We start from the raw sequence: 21,702 nt of genomic DNA, 5'->3' as shown, positions 1-21,702 counted from the left end.
CGAGCCTTGCTACTTTTTCGTTTGTTTTTTTTTGCCCTGGTCCCGTCCGGTCTCCTGCAGCCCCGTCCGGTCCGGACGGGGCTGCAGGAGACCGGACGGGACCAGGGCGGGTAAGCAATGTTTTTACCCTACACTACACTACACTAACTCCTACTAGGGGGAGGCGGTAAACTAGCAGGTTAAGGCCGCGGCAGAACAGCGGGTTACGGAGGAGATAATATCAGCGCCCGTTACAGTATCGCAGGGGAATAGCTAATTCCTTCATTATACAGCTTTTTCGTTCATTTACATGCCGGGTGCGGAAAGGGTTATGCGTCTGTTTTCAGAAGCGATACGGACGCTTGAAACTGGAGACTGTATCGCCGAATTGCCTTGCGCGCCCGAATTGTGCGCTACGAGCACGTTACAGACGGGCAATCCTCGAGCGGACGATACTGGATCGACCTGTATGTGAGGCGCTTGAAGACTAGAAGAATCCTATTTTGGAAGGGACTGTGTTTAACCCTGCTCCTTTGGGAAAGGTCATCCTCGCTGGCTGGACTCAGAGGACAGGGGCTGAAGACCAGTGAGCCCATTCACCCCCTGAATGAGCAAGCACCTGTGACAGCAAGAAGGCCCTAATGCCACAGGGCAAGGCAAGACAGGAAGGCCTGTAGGCCACAGAATGAGGAACAGAGGCCAGGACAAAGAGCCAAGAGTAACTCAATGATCCAGCAAGGTGGTTATGGCAAAGTAAATCTAAATAGAGCCAGGGCTGGTTGTGGTGCAGGTAGGAAGGAGGAGCCTGGCAAATTCTGGAATCCAGGCCTACTGAGGATTGCTAGAGGAGGGAAGGCTGCAATACAGGCTGAATCAGGTTGGTCACTGAGGAGATGGCTCCGGTGGCAGAGAGCAGTGTTTGTTAGAGGCCTCTGCGGGTGAGAAGGTATCATAGCAGGAGGCAGCAGGGTAGGAAGAGGCTTTGTAGCAGCCAAAATCCTAACGGATCGAATTGGTGCACAAGCAGAGGTACACTCCAATTTTAAATCATGCGTGCACTTGTTCACAAAATATACCTCTCTTGTGTAAGTACGCACCTAATCTTAAGAGACTGCTCGAGAAACGTATTTTGTGTATCTTGCCTAGGACTTTGCAGCTTTTACTTACATATTAAGTGGATTTTAAAACATGCTCATATGTCAGACAACCCAGTTTTTCCAATTAGTCCACTAGTTTATCCAGTTAGTATTGAGGTCTTCAAGACCCCTCTAGTTCTTCATCTTGCATGCCCCTCAGTTGACCCAGACCCCTCATCCTGTCCTTTAAGCCTTAAAACTCGAGCTCTATAGGCTTGCTCCTTATCTGGAGCAGCAGCAAAGTTACGCAGATAACAAGCCAACGCGTGCTGAAATCTCCAGTTTTAAAATACTGAGTTAGGTGCGTAACTGTTGACGCCGTCCTGGAACACCCATTCCCCGCCCCTTTTCCGTCCTCTTATTTTTGATGCTTGCACGCATATATACGCGCATACCTCGTGACTTTTTAAAACCCGCGTTGCTCGCGTGCGGCCCACATATGCATGCATATGGGCATTTTTGCATGAGCATTGCTTTTAAAATTGATTTTTTAAAGTTTATTCTATAAGGAACAGGAAGCCAAGCCAGTGAAGAGACTTAAGGACAAGCTGAACACGATAGTATAAAGAAATCTCTGAAATCAAACATGCAGTCGTGTTCTGTATAAGCTCAAGTCTTTACCTCTGGAATTTAGGAAAGAGTTACAATAGTCAACTCAAGAAGAAATCACGGCTTGCGCTGGCATATGCAAATCTGATTTTTCCAAATATAGACACATATTACAAATACTCCAGAGATAAAACAGACAAGATTTCACAGTACTACTAAAATGTTTTTGCATTGTTAGATTAATATCTTATCAGATTCCCAAAATTTTTATTTCATATAATATGACATAGTGTTCAATGCAACACTAATCACTCCCTGGACAAAATGAGTTTGCTTATTACTGGGAGTGCTCAAGCTCCCATTACACCCATAGAGCTGGCTTCTGTGGGCATTTCAACTATACAATATTAATCTTTCATGGTTTAACTCAGCTTACTGCTAGTTAACTATTATAACTAATAGGGATGTGAATCGTTTTTGAACGATTAAAATTATCGTCAGATAATTTTAAAATCGTCCAAAATCGTTAGCGTGCACGATACAATACAAATGCCCCCGATTTATCATCAGGGGTATTTGTATTGTATCGTTAAATAGGGCGCGGGAAAACCGGCACACCAAAACAACCCTAAAACCCACCCCGAACCTTTAAAACAAATCCCCCACCCTCCCGAACCCCCCCAAAATGTTTTAAATTACCTGGGGTCCAGTGGGGGGGTCCCGGCGCGATCTCCCGCTCTCTGGCCAAGGCTGCATTAAGAGAAATGGCGCCGGTGGCCCTTTGCCCTTATCATGTGACAGGGCAAAGGTAGCGCCGGCACCATTTTGGTTCCTGGCTCCCGACGTCACGCGTGCAGGAGATCGCTCCCGGACCCCCCTGGACCCCCAGGGACTTTTGGCCAGCTTGGGGGGGGCCTCCTGACACCCACAAGACTTGCCAAAAGTCCAGCGGGGGTCTGGGAGCGACCTCCTGCACGCGGGCCGTATTGCCAATCTTCAAAATGGCGCCGGCGCTACCTTTGCCCTCACTATGTCATACGGGCGATGGTCACCCGTATGACATAGTGAGGGCAAAAAATGGCGCCAGCGCTACCTTTGCCTTTGTTTTGGTGTGCCGGTTTTCCCGCCCTCCCCCGATTTACGATTTTTAACGATTTAAAAAAAACAAAACAAAACACGACGATCAGATTTCCCTCCCCCCCCCAGCCAAAATCGATCGTTAAGACGATCGATCACACGATTCACACCCCTAATAACTAATGCTTGATTTTTCGAAGACAGCTATTTTGGTTGGGCAGAGCCTCAGCACAGTTAGCACCAAGTGAGAAATAAACTTGGATATCATCTGTATACACTGAAAAGTGCAGGCCAAACTTTCCAATCATATGTGCCAAAGGCAACATATAAATATTTAATAGTTTAAAGCGAGGATCCCTGAGGAACCCCAGAGGTCAGATTCCAAGACAGAGAAAAAATATTGCCCCAGCAAGCATAGGGCCTCATTTTCTAAAGTATCGCACACAGGGGGGGGGGCGGTCCAGCGCTAGCTGGCAGCGATCGCACCACCGCGGTGCGATCGCTGCCGGTTTCACACCCAATAGCGCCACCATAGAAGGTGTAGTTATTGGGCACGAAATAGGACGCGAAAAGGCCCTTACCTTTTCGCTGTCCGCGCCGTCTTCGCGGAGTTGGCCCCGGTGATGCCCCGACTCCTCCTCTTCCGGGGCCTCCACCCCGATTTAGGTAGCGCAGACGTGCGCTACTATCGCTAGCTATCGCGCTGTTAGCGCAAGCCTGCGATAGCCTTAGAAAATAAGGCCCCTAATATGTTCTCTCTTGAAGAAAAGAGGCAAACCAAAAATATATGATCTCTTCTACATCAGTGACCATTAGGCGAGACAACAAGATATCTTGATCTACAGTATCAAATGCAGCTGACAAATGTAAAGAAATAAATATGCAGTCTTGTCCTATATCAAGATTTCTTTGAATGTAGTTTATAAGAACTAAGGCAATTTTTGTGTTATACATGGAGTGAAAAAAAGTTTGGTCTAATACTAACGCCACAGAATTCTCCATATGATCAGTAAATTGCATAAGGTGTTACATTTCATGGCTCGCAAGCAGGCCCCGGGAGTCGCAGCACTCACCCCTGCGTACAGCAGAAGCAGACTGCAGCTCAGAAGTCCCTTCCAACACCACTCCTCCTTGCCAAGCTCCGAACCCTCTCAACAAACTCCGTAGGCACGCATGCACAGCACGCGTCATGTCTTAATGGGCCAAAGGTGGGAAACCTGATTTCGGCACCTGCTGATGACATCTCCCGCTCTGGGTATAAAAGGCCACTGCAGACTCCCAGCAGATGCCTCAGCAGCAGGTCGCCTGCATCTTGTATGTAGTGCATGTTGCTGCTTTCTGACTCTTCTGTTCCTCATCTTGAGCCTGCCTAGTCTCTCCAGCCCATCCTGCCTCGTCTTATCCAGCCCTTGCCTCCCTGCCTGCCTCGCTGTATCAGTCCTTCTCCCTGTCTCCTTAGCCTGTCCTTGGAGTGACTTCTGGATCTGATCCCAGCCTTGGCTTTGACCATTCTTGTTCGCTACCTGCCTTTGACCCTTGCCTGGACATTGACCATTCTTTTTCCTGCCTGCCACTTACCTCTGCCTGGACATTGACCCTTCTAATCTGCCGCCTGCCTCTGACTCTAGTCTGGTCTTGGTCCTGCGCTTATGCCACTTCCATAGAGACTCTTGCCTAAGACCTGCCGGCCCCCAGAACCCAAGGACTCAACCCAAGGGGAAAGGGGTTGAACTAGGTGAAGCTCCTGTCCCGTCTCTTCCCTGTGTAGCTCCACCAGCTGTCGGTGAGGGCCTATGGTGCCTCCCCATATGCTGAGCTAACTTCATCACAGCAACAAGGGTCCACAAATGTTACATAAGGGCTATCTTTTCAATTAGTTTACCCCAAAAAAGAAGATGAGAGATAGGGTGCAGACCAGGGAAGTCAGAGAGGCCTGGATAGCCTCTTTTCAAGATTGGAACCACCACTGTCTCCTTTAATCTCGTGGGAAAAATGCCCTCCTCTAAGGAGTGGCTGATAACAGATTGTACATGCAGAGCTAAAAAATCTGCTGCTCCTTTAGTTAATACAGGACCATAACATCTAAAGGTTAGCCACTTGCCAGCGGAGAAGAGTAAGTTCTGTAGATCTTTCAAAGAAAGAGGAAGGAAAAGAAAGATTTTGACATTAAGGTACCTTCTGAAAGGTGGAAGGACCATTGGACGATTCCTTAATAAGATGTACCACTGATTGTCTTTACTCAGATTCAAGCTGAGTATTAGCAATTCCAGAAAAGGAATTTTTAATTGACTCCATCATAGAGAGCTCACGAATTGGCTACTGAGAAAAAAATCTATATGGGTTTACCATTAGATGGAAGGTACTGAAATATTTAACATTCTGGCCTAGCAATCAAGCTGTATCACTTACAGGAAAAATAAATTCTTTTTAGCACTCTCCTTTTCTTATTATAAGACATTAATTGTTAATTATAAATATTCCCTCCAACATCTTTCTAATTGCCTACTCTAACTCAGAACTCTAATTTCTTCAGAGAACCAGAGGGCTTTCTTGTTAGTTTTGACAATACGGGATTTTAAAGGGGCAATTTCATTAACAGTGCTGTTCAAATGAGAATTCCATAAGCCTAATTGGTTCTCAATTGATCCAGATAAACTGGGAAAAATCAGATTATACAATTTACCTGTGAAACATGCAAAAGTAAGGTCAGATCTGATATGTAACACAGTTGTTATGTCAGAAACAGAAGGGAAGAAACAGAGCTATCCAATGTGAATGAAATTAAATGGTGATCAGACTGTATTACCGGAGTAATATATACATTCTGGATAGCAAAGGTAGATCTATTTGGAGCCCAAGTTAAAACCAAATCAAGTCTATAACCTTCTCTAGTCTTCCTTTGAAAGTTAGGGATCTAGGCTGCCATTTCTACCACCTGACATCCTTTGAATCTGTATAGAGAGATCACTTGCTATTTGAATTAGGCTGCTGTCAGTAGAGTCAGTAACTCTAATGATGGAGAGAACAAAGAATAATCAAGTAAAGTTGGTATATGATATTTAATTAGTAGAGATATTATTAAAGTTTTTATTTTTCACCTTGAAATAGTCCAAGATCAGCTTGAAGACTGAATCATAGTAGTTACTATCCTTTACTTAAGGCTCAGCTTCCATCCCCCAAGAGGACAAACTCCAGTGGAGGCAGAACCACACATTAGGGAAACACCTCCTGATTGGTCAAATAAGGATAGTGGAAGCAACTCATGGAGTTGCTGCCTCACTATCTCTTGGTCACAGGAGTTCCCTGCAGTACTTGACATGCATGGGGAAGGAAATTAGGAGAAAACATTGAAAAGGTTGGAGATCGTACACGACTGCTCTTTAATATAGAGCTGCTAATTATACTACAATCATTAATTAACTTCCTCTCAAATGAGTTTGCAATGTATTCCATTTGAATTTCATGAGTGGCACTTTGAGTCACTGATGTTTACTCCAATCTCCCCTCCAGAATGTTTAGAGAAGGGAGGATGATAAACTAGGACTGGTAAACTGGAGTTTGTTGGCAGGTCTATTGATGAGAGATGAATGAGAAGGACCTGATGAGATAAGTCTACAAAGGAGTAAGAAAGAATCCATGTACTACATTTTCTTGGTAAAAAGTAGGTGAGAAAGGACAAGAATGACTCTCTGAAGGTGCAAAGGGTGCATGGTCCTTGATACTAGAGCACAGTCTAAAGGGGGCTGAGCCACTAGAGCAGCCATAGGTAAAATAAACCCAGTCCCAGTCTACCTACAAATGGTCCATGGCCAAAAGTACAAAAAATAAATTATTCAATATAAAAACCATAAAAAGAGAGAGAATAGCAGAGGACGCCCCTCCATGCTCTCTAACCTCAAGGTGCATTTCACGTGATGTTTTTTTCAGAGGAGTATCTTCCATGGCTCCTTGGAACAAGGTGAGTAGCTGCTTCCTTGATGACAGATAAGAGAAGCTGTGCATGATCACTCCTCTGGGAGAGCCAAGTAAGGTGGAATATGGAAATAGTTGTGCATGATGACGCCTTGATGAGAAGCAGATGGAATGGAAAATAAGAGAGGCTGTGCGTGGTGACTCCTGGATGAGATGGAACACGAAGAAAGAGCCTGCATGGAAAGAGACAAACATACACTGTAGAATATTCATCCTGTGCAGACTCTATTCAAGCACTAACCACTCTCTTCTCAGCTACAGACCCCTGTGACAATTGTTTTCCCTCAGCCATCTTCATTTGAAACTAGTGCTGAGGTAGTTTTGTCTTGAGACTGGAACTAGGATGCTGGGCTAGATTGGCAGTGCCAGGTTTTAGAGACCAGATCAGAGTCAGATTGAGAGATTCCCTTTCAAGCCCGGGCTATGAAACCTATGCACATGCTGGATGTGCTATCCAAAGCATCAGTACACTATCAAAGAGAGAAAACCTGCAGCTCCTGGCTCACTGCAAAGAGCCCTGCCACAAAGAAAGCCCATGGTACCTGTAGAAGAAAAATAGTTCTCACTCATTTGAGCTCCCCTTACCTGGCTTAGATTGTCCTTACATTCCGAGAGGTTCCTCCATGGTACGGTAGAGTTCTCTATCAGAAGCCACGTGCCTTCAAGGGTGCAGAACCGAAACACCCGACCATGGAGCACTAATGGATACAAGGAAAGTGCAGTGTCAGGTCAGCATTATAACGGTTCATTAAGGATATCAGCTATAGGACATCCCAGGGAGCACAACTTTATTCAGTTGACTTTGGAAGCTCCTATAGAGTTGTAGGTTAACTGGAATATTGACTATGACTTGCTGAGGACAATTTTCAAAGCCATTTCCAAAGCATTTTGCCCAGGGATATGAGCTCTTTGATACTTGCCTACCCTGCATGCAGGGAAAAAGTAAGTGCATAGTTCCCCAATGCACATTGAGAGGAGGCATTCCCGGCATTGGGGTTAGGGTAGGGATTACAATGGCGCACATACTTTATTATTTTGAAAAGTGCATGCTTGGTTTTAGTCGGGGAAAAAAACATGCACGCACACAAAAGTGTCTGTGGGTACTTTTTCTCTTAGCAATTTTCACAGTGAAAGCATGCGGGTCCTTTCTCCTTGAAACTGGTGCAAAGTATACGCATAGACTTTGCAGCTAAGCAGCCAGTCTGAAAATTGCTTCATTATGGTGTCTGCACTGAGTAAAATGCTGTGACCTGGCACATGGTGACACAACACAACAATGACGTGTTGCTGTAGCTCATAGTGTGCTTCAGCAACAATGTTTTCACTGCTGTAGCACACTAAGAGCTGATCCATAGCAAAATAGATCATGCTTCTGCTGGATACCTCTACAAATGTCTTCATTAGGTAAAGAATGGGGAGGATTCCAATAGGGGCCTAGTCACCAGAAGGGCAATTTCAAACCTACTTCCATATGTAAAAAAACATTTTACCTGCTTACATCGGCAGTGTGAAGACTGTCTATCCTAAATGTGGCTGAGAGTTCACGCACTGTGGAATAACGCTTGGTCTTTTAGCCACACAAAGAGGGCCAGATTTAAGGTTGGGGAGTATGCATTTTCAAATGTACGTGTGCCAGCTGCTAATTGTGCATTGTGTGAAAAAGAATTTTCTCTGATTTGTTTTAAATGTGCTACTTGCTAACTTCATGGAGTTCCTCCTAGTCCTTCTATTAACCGAAAGAGTAAATAACCGATTCACATTTACCCGTTCTAGACCTCTCATGATTTTAAAGACCTCTATCATATCCCCCTTTAGCCATCTCTTCTCAAAGCTGAATAGCCCTAACCTCTTTAGCCTTTCCTCATAGGGGAGCTGTTCTATCCCCTTTATCATTTTGGTTGCCCTTCTCTGTACCTTCTCCAGTGCAACAATATCTTTTTTGAGATGAGGCGACCAGAATTGCACACAGTCCTCAAGGTGCGGTCTCACCATGGAGTGATACAGAGGCATTATGACATTTTCAGTTTTATTCACCATTCCCTTCCTAATAATTCATAACATTTTGTTTGCTTTTTTGTCTGCCGCAGCACACTGAGCCAATGATTTCAATGTATTATTCACTATGATGCCTAGATCTTTTTCCTGGGTTGTAACTCCTAATATGGAACCTAACATCGTGTAACTACAGCAAGGGTTATTTCCCCCTATATGCAATACCTTGCACTTGTCCACATTAAATTTCAGTTTTTCTAGCTCTTCCCATACATTCTCTTCTGTAAACAGAGTTTTGTCCTCTTTAGTGAACACTGAACTGAAGTATTTATTTAATATTTCGGTCATTTCTTCATCTTCAACCGGTGCTTTTTAATATATTAAAAAATGAGCTGGAAAGAGGTAAAACATGTGAGGTGATCAAATTTGCAGATGACATAAAATTATTCAGAGTAGTTAAATCACAAGTGCATAGGGGAGCCGTTCCATCCACTTTATCATTTTGGTTGCCCTTCTCTGTACTTTCTTCAGTGCAACTATATCTTTTTTGAAATGCGGCGACCAGAATAGCACACAGTATTCAAGGTGCTGTCTAACCATTTAATGATACAGAGGCATTATGAACATAAGAACATAAGAAATTGCCATGCTAGTTCAGACCAAGGGTCCATCAAGCCCAGCATCCTGTTTCCAACAGAGGCCAAACCAGGCCACAAGAACCGGGCACGTACCCAAATACCAAGAAGATCCCATGCTACTAATGCAATTAATAGCAGTGGCTATTCTCTAAGTAAACTTGATTAATAGCAATTAATGGACTTCTCTTCCAAGAACTTATCCAAACCTTTTTTAAACCCAGCTACATTAACTGCACTAACCACATCCTCTGGCAGCAAATTCCAGAGCTTAATTGTGCATTGAGTGAAAAAGAATTTTCTCCGATTAGTTTTAAATTAATGGAAAGCCCAGTAGTCCTTCTATTATCTGAAAGTGTAAATAACCGAGTCACATCTAGTCGTTCAAGACCTCTCATGATCTTAAAGACCTCTATCATATCCCCCCTCAGCCATCTCTTCTCCAAGCTGAACAGCCCTAACCTCTTCAGCCTTTCCTCATAGGGGAGCTGTTCCATCCCCTTTATCATTTTGGTTGCCCTTCTCTGTACCATCTCCATCGCAACTATATCTTTTTTGAGATGTGGCAACCAGAATTGTACACAGTATTCAAGGTGTGGTCTCACCATGGAGCGATACAGAGGCATTATGACATTTTCCGTTTTATTAACCATTCCCTTCCTAATAATTCCTAACATTCTGTTTGCTTTTTTGACTGCCGCAGCACACTGAGCCGACGATTTTAAAGTATTATCCACTATGATGCCTAGATCTTTTTCCTGGGTGGTAGCTCCTAATATGGAACCCAACATTGTGTAACTACAGCAAGGGTTATTTTTCCCTATATGCAACACCTTGCACTTGTCCGTATATGTGTGGCCAGGATATTTTACAACATTTATGCATATGTGTGTGAATGATATGAAATGGTCACGACCCTGGGTGTGAGCTGACATATGCGTGCAAATGGACGCATGCACACCAGTTAAAAAGTTACCGTCCCTGCGTATAAATGCTTTTGAAAATTAGGTGCATAATTTGTAGTATGTCAGTATACTTGTAACGCAGGAATTCAGTAAAAAAAATATATATGCATACATTTTCCATGCATAATAACCCAGAATTAAACACGGAGACAGGTATTTTATAAAGCTGTGTTTCCCAACCCTCTCCCGGAGGTACACCTATCCAGTCGGGTTTTCAGGATATCCGTATGGAATATGCATGAGATAGATTTGCATACGCTGTGCATGTGGCTCTCCCTTATGCATATTCATTGTGGCAATTCTGAAAACCCGACTGGATAGGTCTGCCTCCGGGAGAGGGCTGGGAAACGCTGTTACACAATACATGCGTATACCATTCTGAAAATACTTGCGCCCGTATTTCAAATCACCAGTTTGCCAATACCTCCGCCAGTTCACCCAGACTTTCTAGAGCTTACCTAGACCCTCTGTCACTTTGCCCTGAACCCTCACCAGTTCACGTCCAATTTCAATTGCACCAGTCAGTGAGCAGGGGTAAAAGCATTCAGACAAGTTCAGTAATGTTTGCACGTATACCACTTACATAACAGCAACCTGTGCAAAAACTTCCGTCCTCCACCCCGGAATGCCCCAGACTAACCCCTGATTCCCCCGTTAAATGTTACGTGTGATATTACAAGGTCATGCATCCTCACAATTTATAAAATAGCATTCACATTCATACCCATGAGCTGAGCACTTGTGTGCACTGGCAGACTATATGCCATATGGCCCTTTTCCTGCCATCACGCTTCTGTGTACATGTTATTCCTGCAACTTGGTGAAAATTCACCCAGTAAAGTTAATGTCAGGGGAAGATGGCCTGATCTAGAAAGGGTTTTCTCTCATTTTGTGCCTATAGGGAAATCAGTGGCAGGGCAGGGATTAGAAAACCTAAGGGGGAGGTTTGTCAAAGTCACAGAGAATCAATGGCAAGGCAGGGACTGGAACCCATTGGACCTTCCTTTATTGAACTCCCTCCCGTTCCCCTTCCCTTGGCTATCACAGGATATTGGAACCAAATGATATCCTCAGAAGATGCTTCTGTGCAAGGGATGTATTTGCCTTTCTATTGGTCTGTACTAGAAGTTAGCATTTGAAAGAGAAGGGAAGGGATCACGTTTGCTTGCCACTCAGTGCTGTGATCCACATTTACATCTTCTCTTTGTTCCTGCAATGTAGAGTCTAATGCTGACTTCTTGTGGGTTTAAGAGCCAGGCCTCCGAAAGGAGAGTCAGGGCATTCGCTGGTGCAGTACACTCACCATAAACATGTCTAAGAGATCAGAAAGAGCGCAGTTACACACAGCCTGGCTGGACCATGCAGAGTCAATTCAGATGCATCTTCTCACTAGGATGAACCACTTGATGTGAAAGCACAGGAGCAATTACGGAAAAAGAATCAGGGTTGGCTCAAGTGGACAATAATCCTCTTCTTGGTAAGGACAGAAGGAATGAAAGAAACCTTTTATACCTTGCAACCAATCGGCAGAAACCGGTGCAGTACAAGAAGAGGAGTTGCATGGCTGGACTGATGACTCAGTGGCATGGCTTTGCCATTCCCAGCTCAGGTCATTCGTTCCCCGGGGTGGGAGATGCTGCAGAGGCAGCATTCACAGCCCCTGGTGGGGCAGTCACAGTCATTATGTAACAGTGATACCTAGTGGCTTAATTTAGACCCCGTTTTTGCAGAGATCGGACTGCATGGGCCCTAGCCAGGGACTGTCACTGTAATGAAGTGTAGGACTCACCCCCTGCCCCCCCTTTGCAGGGAATTCCAAGCCCTGCTGAGCACTGCTCTACTCATTGCAGGGTAAGGAGCGTGGGTTATGGTGTGGATGGCTTCATCTGTAGGACTCTAAAGAGGATCACTGTAGAAAATAAACAACTGAAGTAGAAAATAGACTTTACTAAAGAGATTAGCAGGTAGTAAAATAGAGAGAGAGTCTAGCATACAAAATCAAAACAGGAAATAGTTTTTTGAATGTAAAAAAAAAAAAATCACAAAAAGGCATGCACAGTTCCTTAGGCTTCTTAAGTCACTTTCCAAACAACACTGAACTCTCTCTGACTCTTCACACCTTGAAAAGAATTTCAAAGAATTCTCCTCTTGCTTCCAAAATTACTGGCAGATGGCTGGCTTGTCGGGAACACATCCTCTCCCTGATTTTTCAGAGCTGGATCTCCTACCGATGTAAGGAATCCCAAGGCACAGTGCAGCCCCTCTGCTGCCTCCCTCTCCGGGCTTCCCTACAAGCCGTTTCTCAAAGAATTCCCAGAATCCCCCCCCCCCCCCCATGTATTTCATTAATTTATTTATTTGAGTGTTTTATATACCGTCATTCCATGTGATAATCACTAGTTCACAACAGGTATACGGGTTTCACACGCACAGAAAGTGAGTCACCACTTCTATTCCCTTGATACTGACCCCTCCTTTAGGGGATGCATCCTCCTGTGGCTCCTAAATGATCACCTTCCTTAAGGAACTCCCCTTACCAAAGCTGTCACCTAGAGGGAAGACTAGCTGGCTTTACAGACTGGACTAAAAAGTAACTTAGGGAGGGGCAAAACACAGGGGAATAAATTTCCAAGTGGTTGTGAATGATCTGATTGAGCTTGAGTCCGAAGGAGCATGAAGAAACTGCAGGGTCAAATTAAAAAAAAAAAAAGAATATTAACAATGGATTTCCACAATGATCTGTTCAAATGTCAGGCCTCCTTAACTGGGGCAATATTACCCCCTACCAGCTCCTGATGGACAGTCTGTGGCAGAATCAGTGATTGCCCTGACCTCACCATACTCTAAATCAGCTTTTACATCTCACAAGAGAGACTGGGGTGACTTTAATTGGCAAAGGGGAGTCAATTCACAGTTAATGCAGTCCTGCGAATGCAGCCCTGCACAGAAGGCTGCTGCACTATTCCATTCATTTGCCTCTCAAGCCCTCTTGAAAATATTTGAGGTGCTTTTATGTCAAAGGTGCCCATTTGTTCTCTTTAACCTCAGTAATGGTACAGCTTATGATATTTGCAGGGAAATTGGCTGCCTGAGTTTACAGAAACAGAACGGAGAAAAGGACCCTGTGTATTCTGTGCCTCAGCACTTTCATTCTTCCTGTCGGACCTTTACCTTCCTGGCCGTTCTTCTCTCCCACCCGTTACTGGGTGACAGTAATAATTACGCCACTGCGCCAGCTCTCCTCTTCAGAGACTGTCATTGAGTATCAATAGGCTGAGAAAGCCACAGCAGCACAAACACAGAGCACAGCTGGCATTTTGCTTTCAATGAATGGTCCTGTAGGTTGTTTTTTCATAATAATGTCAAGAGCTCCTTATGTTCTGTGGGTATAAGTGGAGCTGCCCCTCCCCCCGGTTTCCTGCGGCAGATTTTTTCAAGATTCTTCTGCAATAATGTGGCAAATTTCCATAATTTTGCATAAAGATTCACATCTCTGACCGTGCCAAAAAAGCCAATTTTAAAAATCCATTGTTTGGTTTTAAGCAATATTTAAACTATATGCAAATAAAAATATACCAGGTAAAAAAATAAACTATTTATCAAGTTAAAACATATGTTACAAACTGTGAAATGTCCCGTTTGTTTTGCATTTAACATGCAACCATCCTTTTTATATTTTCTTGAGAAAGTCCTTGTCGTCTTTCCAAGAATATGAGCCTCGGTATGCTAAAAATGCCCTCAGCATCAGCAGTTTATCCTGCTGTTAATTACACAGAAAGACATGTGCGTATATTGGAAGCAAAGTAACGGATGATAAAAGAGGTTTAATTAGCACAAGTTGAAATTTGCCAGCAGCAGCGTCAGTCGTCAAGGCTTCTATGAATTGAATTTAATGTCCTCTCTTCCTGCTGTGGGACACCAGCAGTTGCAGACTTCCAAAACGCATCCTGGTCATTGTATATGGTGAACGAATGATTGGTCACATATGCGGGTGCAAGAACCTTTATAAAGATGAAATTCTTCTATAGGGCCATCACTCCATCCAGGAATGATATCAAAATCATCTTTGGTTTGATAAGGATTTAAGAAATCTTTGAGGGATCAATCATTCTGATTGCTTTTTCCTTGCTTTCTCCATTTCAGGATAGGAGGAAGGGAGTTAGGGGGGGACAATAGAAGAAGGTTCCCTGCAGACTGTTTGTGAGGGGAGGGGCTGAAGCAGGGGCAGAGAGAGCTGAAATTGAAGGCTGACAGGCTTCTTGCAGCTTTCCTCAAAAGATTGAATTAAGAAGTGCGAAAGCTTTCAGGAATGTTGATGACACCCCAGAGGGCACCAATAATGTCTTAAAGCAATTATTACACCTACCAAATTGAGTGGATGAAGAAGGCTGCAGCTTTATTGTTATTAACAAAAGCTAAATCAACACTGGTGTGAGCCAAATACACTCCTGGCACCAAACCGGTGCCCCCCTGGGCTGCCAGCCATCTTTCCTAGCAAGGCAGCCCCTTATGCCCGGCCCCCCCGCAGTGATTTCCATCCTGCTTGTCCTGTGAGAACAAGATACATTTAGCTTCGTTGATGCATCGTGAGTCGCTCTTCCCCTCCCCTCCGGCGTGCCCTCCAATAAGAAGTCGTGGGGGGGGGGGGGGTGTCCCAACCCGGCCCGCCTCGATGTCACCAACGAGTCGTCACGCGGCCCTGGGACTTCATTTTCATGTTACATTTATAGACCACTTTCCTCAAAGTTCAACTCAAAGTGATCTGCAGCTCAAATGATACAATAAAAGATATTCACAGACCTGCTGAGTGGGTAAAATAACCATCCAACTTTAGGGGATTATCTTTAGGAGAATATTCATCTGAACCTAATCTGCTAGATTTCCAATTGAATATTCTCCTAAATCTAACCAGTAAAAATCAGACAAACGCGATTTAGTGCCACCGGGTTCCTTGACTAAACTTAGGTCTGTGCTGAAATCAGGCCGGATAAGAGTTCTTCAAGGGGGAAAACCCCCCCAAGCCTGTGATCCCCCTCTTCTTCTGGCTCCTAGTCTCTAAATTAACCTTCTCTTCTTCCCTGCCACCCTAGAGCCAGCCTTTTCAATTCCTCCCTCTCGCCCATCTGCCAGTTCTGTACAAATAAATAATGTCCTGACTGATGCCCTCTTCCTACTTCCTGTCCTCTCTTCCAGTGGCAACCTGAGAAAAAATAAATTCTGTCCTGGGCCGATGCCCCCATCTTCCATCCCCCCAATACAAAATATGACCCTGTTACATGGGGGAGGGGGAAACGGAGTCTCCTTCTTTCCCCCTGCTTCTCAGACTCAGACCCAATAAAAAAAATACTTTCCCGAGGGCTGATGCCCCTTCTTAACCTCCCTCTCCACTCAGTTATTGTGGCCAAAGTTCCCTGGGCAGTATTCTCCTTCCCTCCCTCCTTCCTACTATCAATAAAGCACCCCAGCTGCACCCCCTCCCTCGCTGACATCAGGCGGTGCCAGCTGGAGATATCTCCCCACCCTCCCTGCTGTCTTTCCTTTTTCAGGATTTGTTCCTACAGCCAAAGAATCGGAAAAAGTCCTTTCAAACAAGCGCCTCCCCGGCTCCATCTCTTCCTACTCTTGAGCTGTCTCTGCGACATCCATTCTCTGACCCCTGGTTCTTCTCTCTGCCACTCATCCCTTCCTCAGCAAAAGCTGACATCCATCCCTCCTCCCTAGCTCTCCTCAGCTTTCACGTCTCATCCTTCCAGTTTATCTTGCTGTCTCCCCCAGGGAAGCTCTCCATTGCCATCTCCTTCTCTTCTATCGCCATCTCCCACCCATGCATCTTTTTCCAAGCCCCCTATTTTCCCCTTTTGTTGTTTCCTCCTAACCCTGTCTTGCTTTGTCGTTTCTCCCAGCCTGCCATCTCTCTGTCTCTCACCTCCTCCCAATCTTCTCTCTCTGTTCTCCCCAGCCATCCATCTCCTGGCCTATCCTCCATTTTCCCGGTTGTTTTCATCCTAATCTTCCATCAATCACTCCTTCTGTCTTTTCCCAGCCCTCAATCTCCATCTCTGTCCCCTTGCCACTCTCCCCCCTATTCTCTTACCTCAGCCCTCTCCAACTCCTTCCCAGTTTCTCATCTATCTCCACCTTTGCCCACTTTCTCCCTCCATCTTTTTCTTACCCATCAAAGCCCCCATCTGCCCATCTCTGTCTCGCACTCTCCGAAGAGCTCCATCTCTCTCAGTGAAGCAAAGCCTTCCTTCCCCTCATCTCCTGCCAGATGCTTCCTCGCCTCCCATCAGCTGTGCCAGTGGAGGGGAAGCTGCCAGGGAAGAAGGGTTACAGAAGTGGCCACTGCCACCGGTCTGTGTGAGTGCCAGGCTGATAGGGCAGCAGGAAGGAAGCTCTGCATCCTCCTCAGCCTCTGCTAAGGGTCAGGCACCCCTGGATTGGCCACAGTATTGCTTAAGGTAAATAAAAATGTATTTTCATCTTCTATAACAAGGCACTCAGCTCTTCCTTAGCTGCCCCCTAACGCCAGCTCAGTTAAAATTAAAAGTTGGAGGAGTGTAGCCTAGTAGTTGGAGCAGTGAGCTGAGATCCAGTGAAGCCAGGGTTCAAATCCTTGTGACCTTGGGCAAGTCATTTCATGCTCCATTGCCTCAGGCACAAACTTAGGGCCTCATTCACTAAGTGTTTTCTCCCAAGCTGTGTCTATGGGGAAAATGTGTAATAAATAACCTCCTGTGATTTTAAACCCTCTGGGGATAGGGAAATATCTGCAGTATCTGAATGTAATCTGCTTTGCAGGATCAGAAAAGGTGGAATATAAATAAATATATATTTTTTAAAAGTACAGGAAACCTTTAAGAAATTGAAGAAAAAGAACTAAACAAGACCAGTCTGGTTTTCTAAATAGTTGGCTGAATAGGTAAAAAAAAAAAAAAAGATTAGCATTTAGATGGTAAAAGGACTCACAGAGGGAAGGGGACAGGTAATCATGTCTGGAGAGGCTGGGGGAAGCTGGCAAACCACTCAGGGGAAAAATGTGCAGAAAGGAAACTAGCTGAGGTAGTTAAGTTAGCTAAAGCAGAAAGTGCAGGGGTGGGCTGGGGGAAGGAGGTGGCCAGTGAGCGTGGCAAGGATCCCTCCTGGGACTGGCTGCACTCAGAAGTCTCCTTAGAAATACGACAGTTTTAGACAGGACCGGAGGAAGCCACATAGATAAACAAGGGAGTCCAGAATGAGAGAAGAGATTTAATAAAACATAAGAAATGATTAAAAGACTGGCAGCCAAGATTTGATTAGTGAAAAAAGAGAGCATGCATTTGGAGTGCAGAAAATGAGGTGATTCCTCCTGCTGGCAATAGAAATGAGGAGATGCGGGCACAACAAATCTGGGGGTAGGAGCATGGGAGCAGTGATGGATTTAGGTTTTTACCGCCACAAAGCACTGCTGGTGCTGTCGCCTCATTCCCTATTGCAAAAGACCAGACAGCTGGAAGCAGAAGACCTTAGCAAAGGCCCACAATTTTCCTGCAGCAGCAATTGGAAAGTCATAAAGCACATTCACAAATGTTTCCAACTTTTAATATTACATTAGAAAAATAGTTTTCCAAGCTTGCTTGTGTCTGTGGAATTTAGTTTGTTTTTATTGCATGAGGAATGATACTAAAATCTACAAGAGACGACACAACTGAAAGATGGGAAAGAAAATGAAAAGTGATTTAAGAAAGCTTGAAGAGTGGTTGAAGATTTGGCAGCTGGGATTCAATGCCAAGAAGTGCAGAATCTTGCATCTAGGATGAGGTAATCCAGCAGAGTGGAATGTGATGGGGGGTGAAAGACTGATGTGCACGGACCAAGAAAGGGATCTTGGGGTGATACTGTCTGGGGATCCGAAGATGGCAAAGCAATGTGGCAAGGCAATAGCTAAAGCCAGAAGAATACTGGGTTGCATAGAGAGAGGAATAACCAGTAAGAAAATGGAGGTGATAATGCCCTTGTTCAGGGCCTTGGTGAGGTCTCACTTGGAGTACTCTGTTCAGTTCTGGATCCCGTATCTCAAAACGGATAGAGACAGGATGGAGACAGTTCAGAGAAGGGCGACAAAAATGATGTGGTGGTCAGTATCGGAAGACTTATGAGAAAAGGCTGAAGGATGTGAATGTGTATACCCTGGAAGAGAGGAGGTGCAGGGGAGATATGATACAGACCTTCAGATACCTGAAAGGTTTTAATGATGCACGATCCTCGAACCTTTTCCAGAGGAAAGCAAACAGTAGAACTATGGAAAATGAAATGAAATTTCAGGGGGGATGACTCAGAACCAACATCTGGAAATATTTCTTCATGGAGAGAGTGGTGGATACCTGGAATGCCCTTCTGGAAGAGGCGATGAGGACAAAAACAATAAACAAGTTCAGAAGGGCATGGGATAAACACTGGATCCCTAAATACTAGAGGATGGAAATTAAGAAAAGGGTACATGGAGGTAATCTGCATGGAGCAGCAGTTACTACCCTACTCTTAACCAATAAGCCTTCAGAATTTTGAGTCAACTGCAACATTACTCTCTGTTTCAAAAGTGGAAGGGGAATTGTATTCAGAAGACTTATACTGTCCGGGGTACTGATATGCAGACATTAGGGAAAAAGCACAGGTCTTCTTTTATGGCCAAGTCCAAAACCAAAGCATATTCAAGCAGCATTGTCTGAATTATCATGAAGGCTACTAACCCTGTAAAAATGTTGCTAGCAGTAAGTTTGTTATAGGTTTGATAGTTGCTTGGTTTTTATTGTAAATATTACTACCATTAACATAAGGCTTGGGATAACCTGTACTAAGTAGAGGTTACTACCATAAGAAACTTGCTGGGCAGACTGCATAGACCATTTAATCTTTATCTGCCATCATTAAGTATGTTACTATGTTATGTAAGTATTAGTACAGGAAGTGTTGTGTGGACCCCTTTCCCGAGGAGGGATTGACGCTACCTGAAGGAGAAAACTCCAACAGGTCCCCACCATCAGGAAGCGAGGCTTTGAACTGAAGCAAGGGCCAGCTGGAGCTTCACCAATACCAACCCCGTTCCCCGCGGGTTGAGCGTTTGGGTGCGTGGGGCTGGTTGGACTTAGGTAGGCCCTTGAGGAGACGAAGGAATCATCGAGATTCAGTCTGAGGTCAAAAGCCATAGAATCACCAATCACCAGTCCGAGGTCAGAAGCCAGAGAATCACCAATCGCCAGTCCAAGGTCAGGAGCCAAGAGTAGTCGGAAGCCAATCCAAGGTCAGAAGCCAGGAGATCCATCCAGGAGGCTGGAGAAGGGAAACAGGAACATGACAGGAACTTGGAAGGCAGGATCAGGACTCGGAAGGCAAGGAAGGACACTGAAGGTAAGGAGTAGGATTCAGAAGGCAAGGAAGGACATGGAAGGCAAGGAGCAGGACTCGAAACCACCGGAGTGTCACAGACCTCACAAGGAGTGAAGCAGACTTGTTGCCAAGTCATGGAAGGGTTGGAGAGGCAGGTTTAAATAGGCCTCGTGCTGATGATGTCATCGAGGAGGAGTCCCGGACATCCTTGTTGCTGGCCCTTTAAATCAGGGCAGGAGCCGTGGCCGTGCGCCTAAGGAGGGCCTAGCCTGGCTAGAGCAGACGAAGGCAGATTGCGGCCCAGCCCCGCGAAGGGGAGGACGAAGGATGTCCCTTCTGCCATGGGACGTGGCTCAGCGGCGGCAGCCGGTGCCGCGAAGAAGAAGAAGGCCAGGGGCTTGCAGCGAGGATGCCTGCCTGCTGGTGCGCCGATGTGAGCAGCGGTCCAGGAGCTGAGAGCGGGGGTAGGAGGAGCAAGCTGCGGGTGGTCGCAACTGGAGAGTCTAACAGGAAGGAGATCTTGGGATGGGAAAGGAGTAGGAGAGGGTGAAAGGACCAGGGATGGGGAGAAGAAAGGAAGGATTAGGAATTGGAGAGAGGAGAGTGGGAAGAAGGGAGAAGTGGATGGAGGGAGGATTGAGAGAGGACTGGGGATAGAGAAAGATGGGAAATGGAGAAAATCGCGGGGGGTGTAAGATACAGGGAGGATGAGGAATCTGGGATAGAGAAGAGGAGGGAGAAAGAGTGGAAGAGGGATCAGATGAGGGAATATCTGGGATTATGGTCTAGAAGGGGGGATTCCAGGATTTGGGAGAGGATCTGTGAAATAGAATCAAAGATGAAGGGAGTGAGGGAGGATACAAATTGCAGTAGTGAGGGTGGGGGAGGAAACAAATGACTCCTGCCATGCTCTGGTCCTGTTCCTCCTTGCTGTTATGGTTATTGATGTTTGGGTGGATCTTTGGATACTGTGGCAGCTGACCACACCCACGGGGGGCAGTCCCATGAGGGACCAAGGTGTCAGGCTAGACCCTGGACACACAAATACAGATTTGAATCTTTATTTAAACAGTTTTGGAAACCACCAGAGGTGGTAAAACAAGCATGGGTGTAGCTTGCTTATTGCGGTGGTTACTACCCCTACTACCCCTAACTAATCAAGCTAGATATTTCACTTGGATGCAGCTCCATCACTGCTCTCTACGTTAATGGTGGGGGTGGAAGGGAAATAGAACCAAGAGCTAAGAGAAACAGATAAGTATGAGAAAAAATGTGTGAAGCTTGCTGGGCAGACTGGATGGGCCGTTTGGTCTTCTTCTGCCGTCATTTCTATGTTTCTATGTTTCTATGTTTGAGCCCAGCTGGGCGAGTATCCCACAGGATGCTGGAACAGTGAATCCTCTGCTTGGCTGTGCTGTAGTGGAAAGAGACTGAGAGTTATGAGTATACAGTAAGAAACATACAGAGTCCCGGGTAGAATAGGAGAAGCTCTGAAACAGGGAGAGCAGGCCCTCAAGGAGCGAGTACCTGATCCCTTAGAGCAGGGAGACTCAGTGGTATTGTACTCACACAGCGATTCCACTAGACGAGAGGTCTGACACTGGAACAGAGGGCAGGTCCTCGAGGAGCGAGTACCTGATCCCTTAGAGTAGAGAGACTCAGTGGTATTGTACTCACACAGCGATTCCACTAGACGAGAGGTCTGACACTGGAACAGAGGGCAGGCCCTCGAGGAGCGAGTACCTGATCCCTTAGAGTAGAGAGACTCAGTGGTATTGTACTCACACAGCGGTTCCACTAGACGAGAGGTCTGACACTGGAACAGAGGGCAGGCCCTCGAGGAGCGAGTACCTGATCCCTTAGAGTAGAGAGACTCAGTGGTATTGTACTCACACAGCGATTCCACTAGACGAGAGGTCTGACACTGGAACAGAGGGCAGGTCCTCGAGGAGCAAGTACCTGATCCCTTAGAGTAGAGAGACTCAGTGGTATTGTACTCACACAGCGATTCCACTAGACGAGAGGTCTGGC

General features: G+C 45.5%; 1 protein-coding gene across 1 annotated transcript in view; it reads right to left on the bottom strand.

The window, feature by feature from the left end:
- GLP1R (glucagon like peptide 1 receptor) overlaps nt 1–21,702 on the bottom strand; it is a 328,220-nt gene that overhangs the window by 193,795 nt on the left and 112,723 nt on the right. The window contains exons 3-4 of the mRNA XM_029592923.1: nt 7,299–7,411; nt 6,636–6,886 (exon numbers count right to left, since the gene is read on the bottom strand). Of these exons, the coding sequence (XP_029448783.1) occupies nt 6,636–6,743 (108 nt within the window). The 5' untranslated portion in view covers nt 6,744–6,886; nt 7,299–7,411. The remainder of the gene's footprint in view (nt 1–6,635; nt 6,887–7,298; nt 7,412–21,702) is intronic.

This window comes from Rhinatrema bivittatum, chromosome 3, assembly GCF_901001135.1.
Source record: "Rhinatrema bivittatum chromosome 3, aRhiBiv1.1, whole genome shotgun sequence".
Lineage (NCBI taxonomy): Eukaryota > Metazoa > Chordata > Amphibia > Gymnophiona > Rhinatrematidae > Rhinatrema > Rhinatrema bivittatum.
Note: the sequence above shows the minus strand (reverse complement) of the source record. Positions and strands in the feature narration are given on the sequence as shown.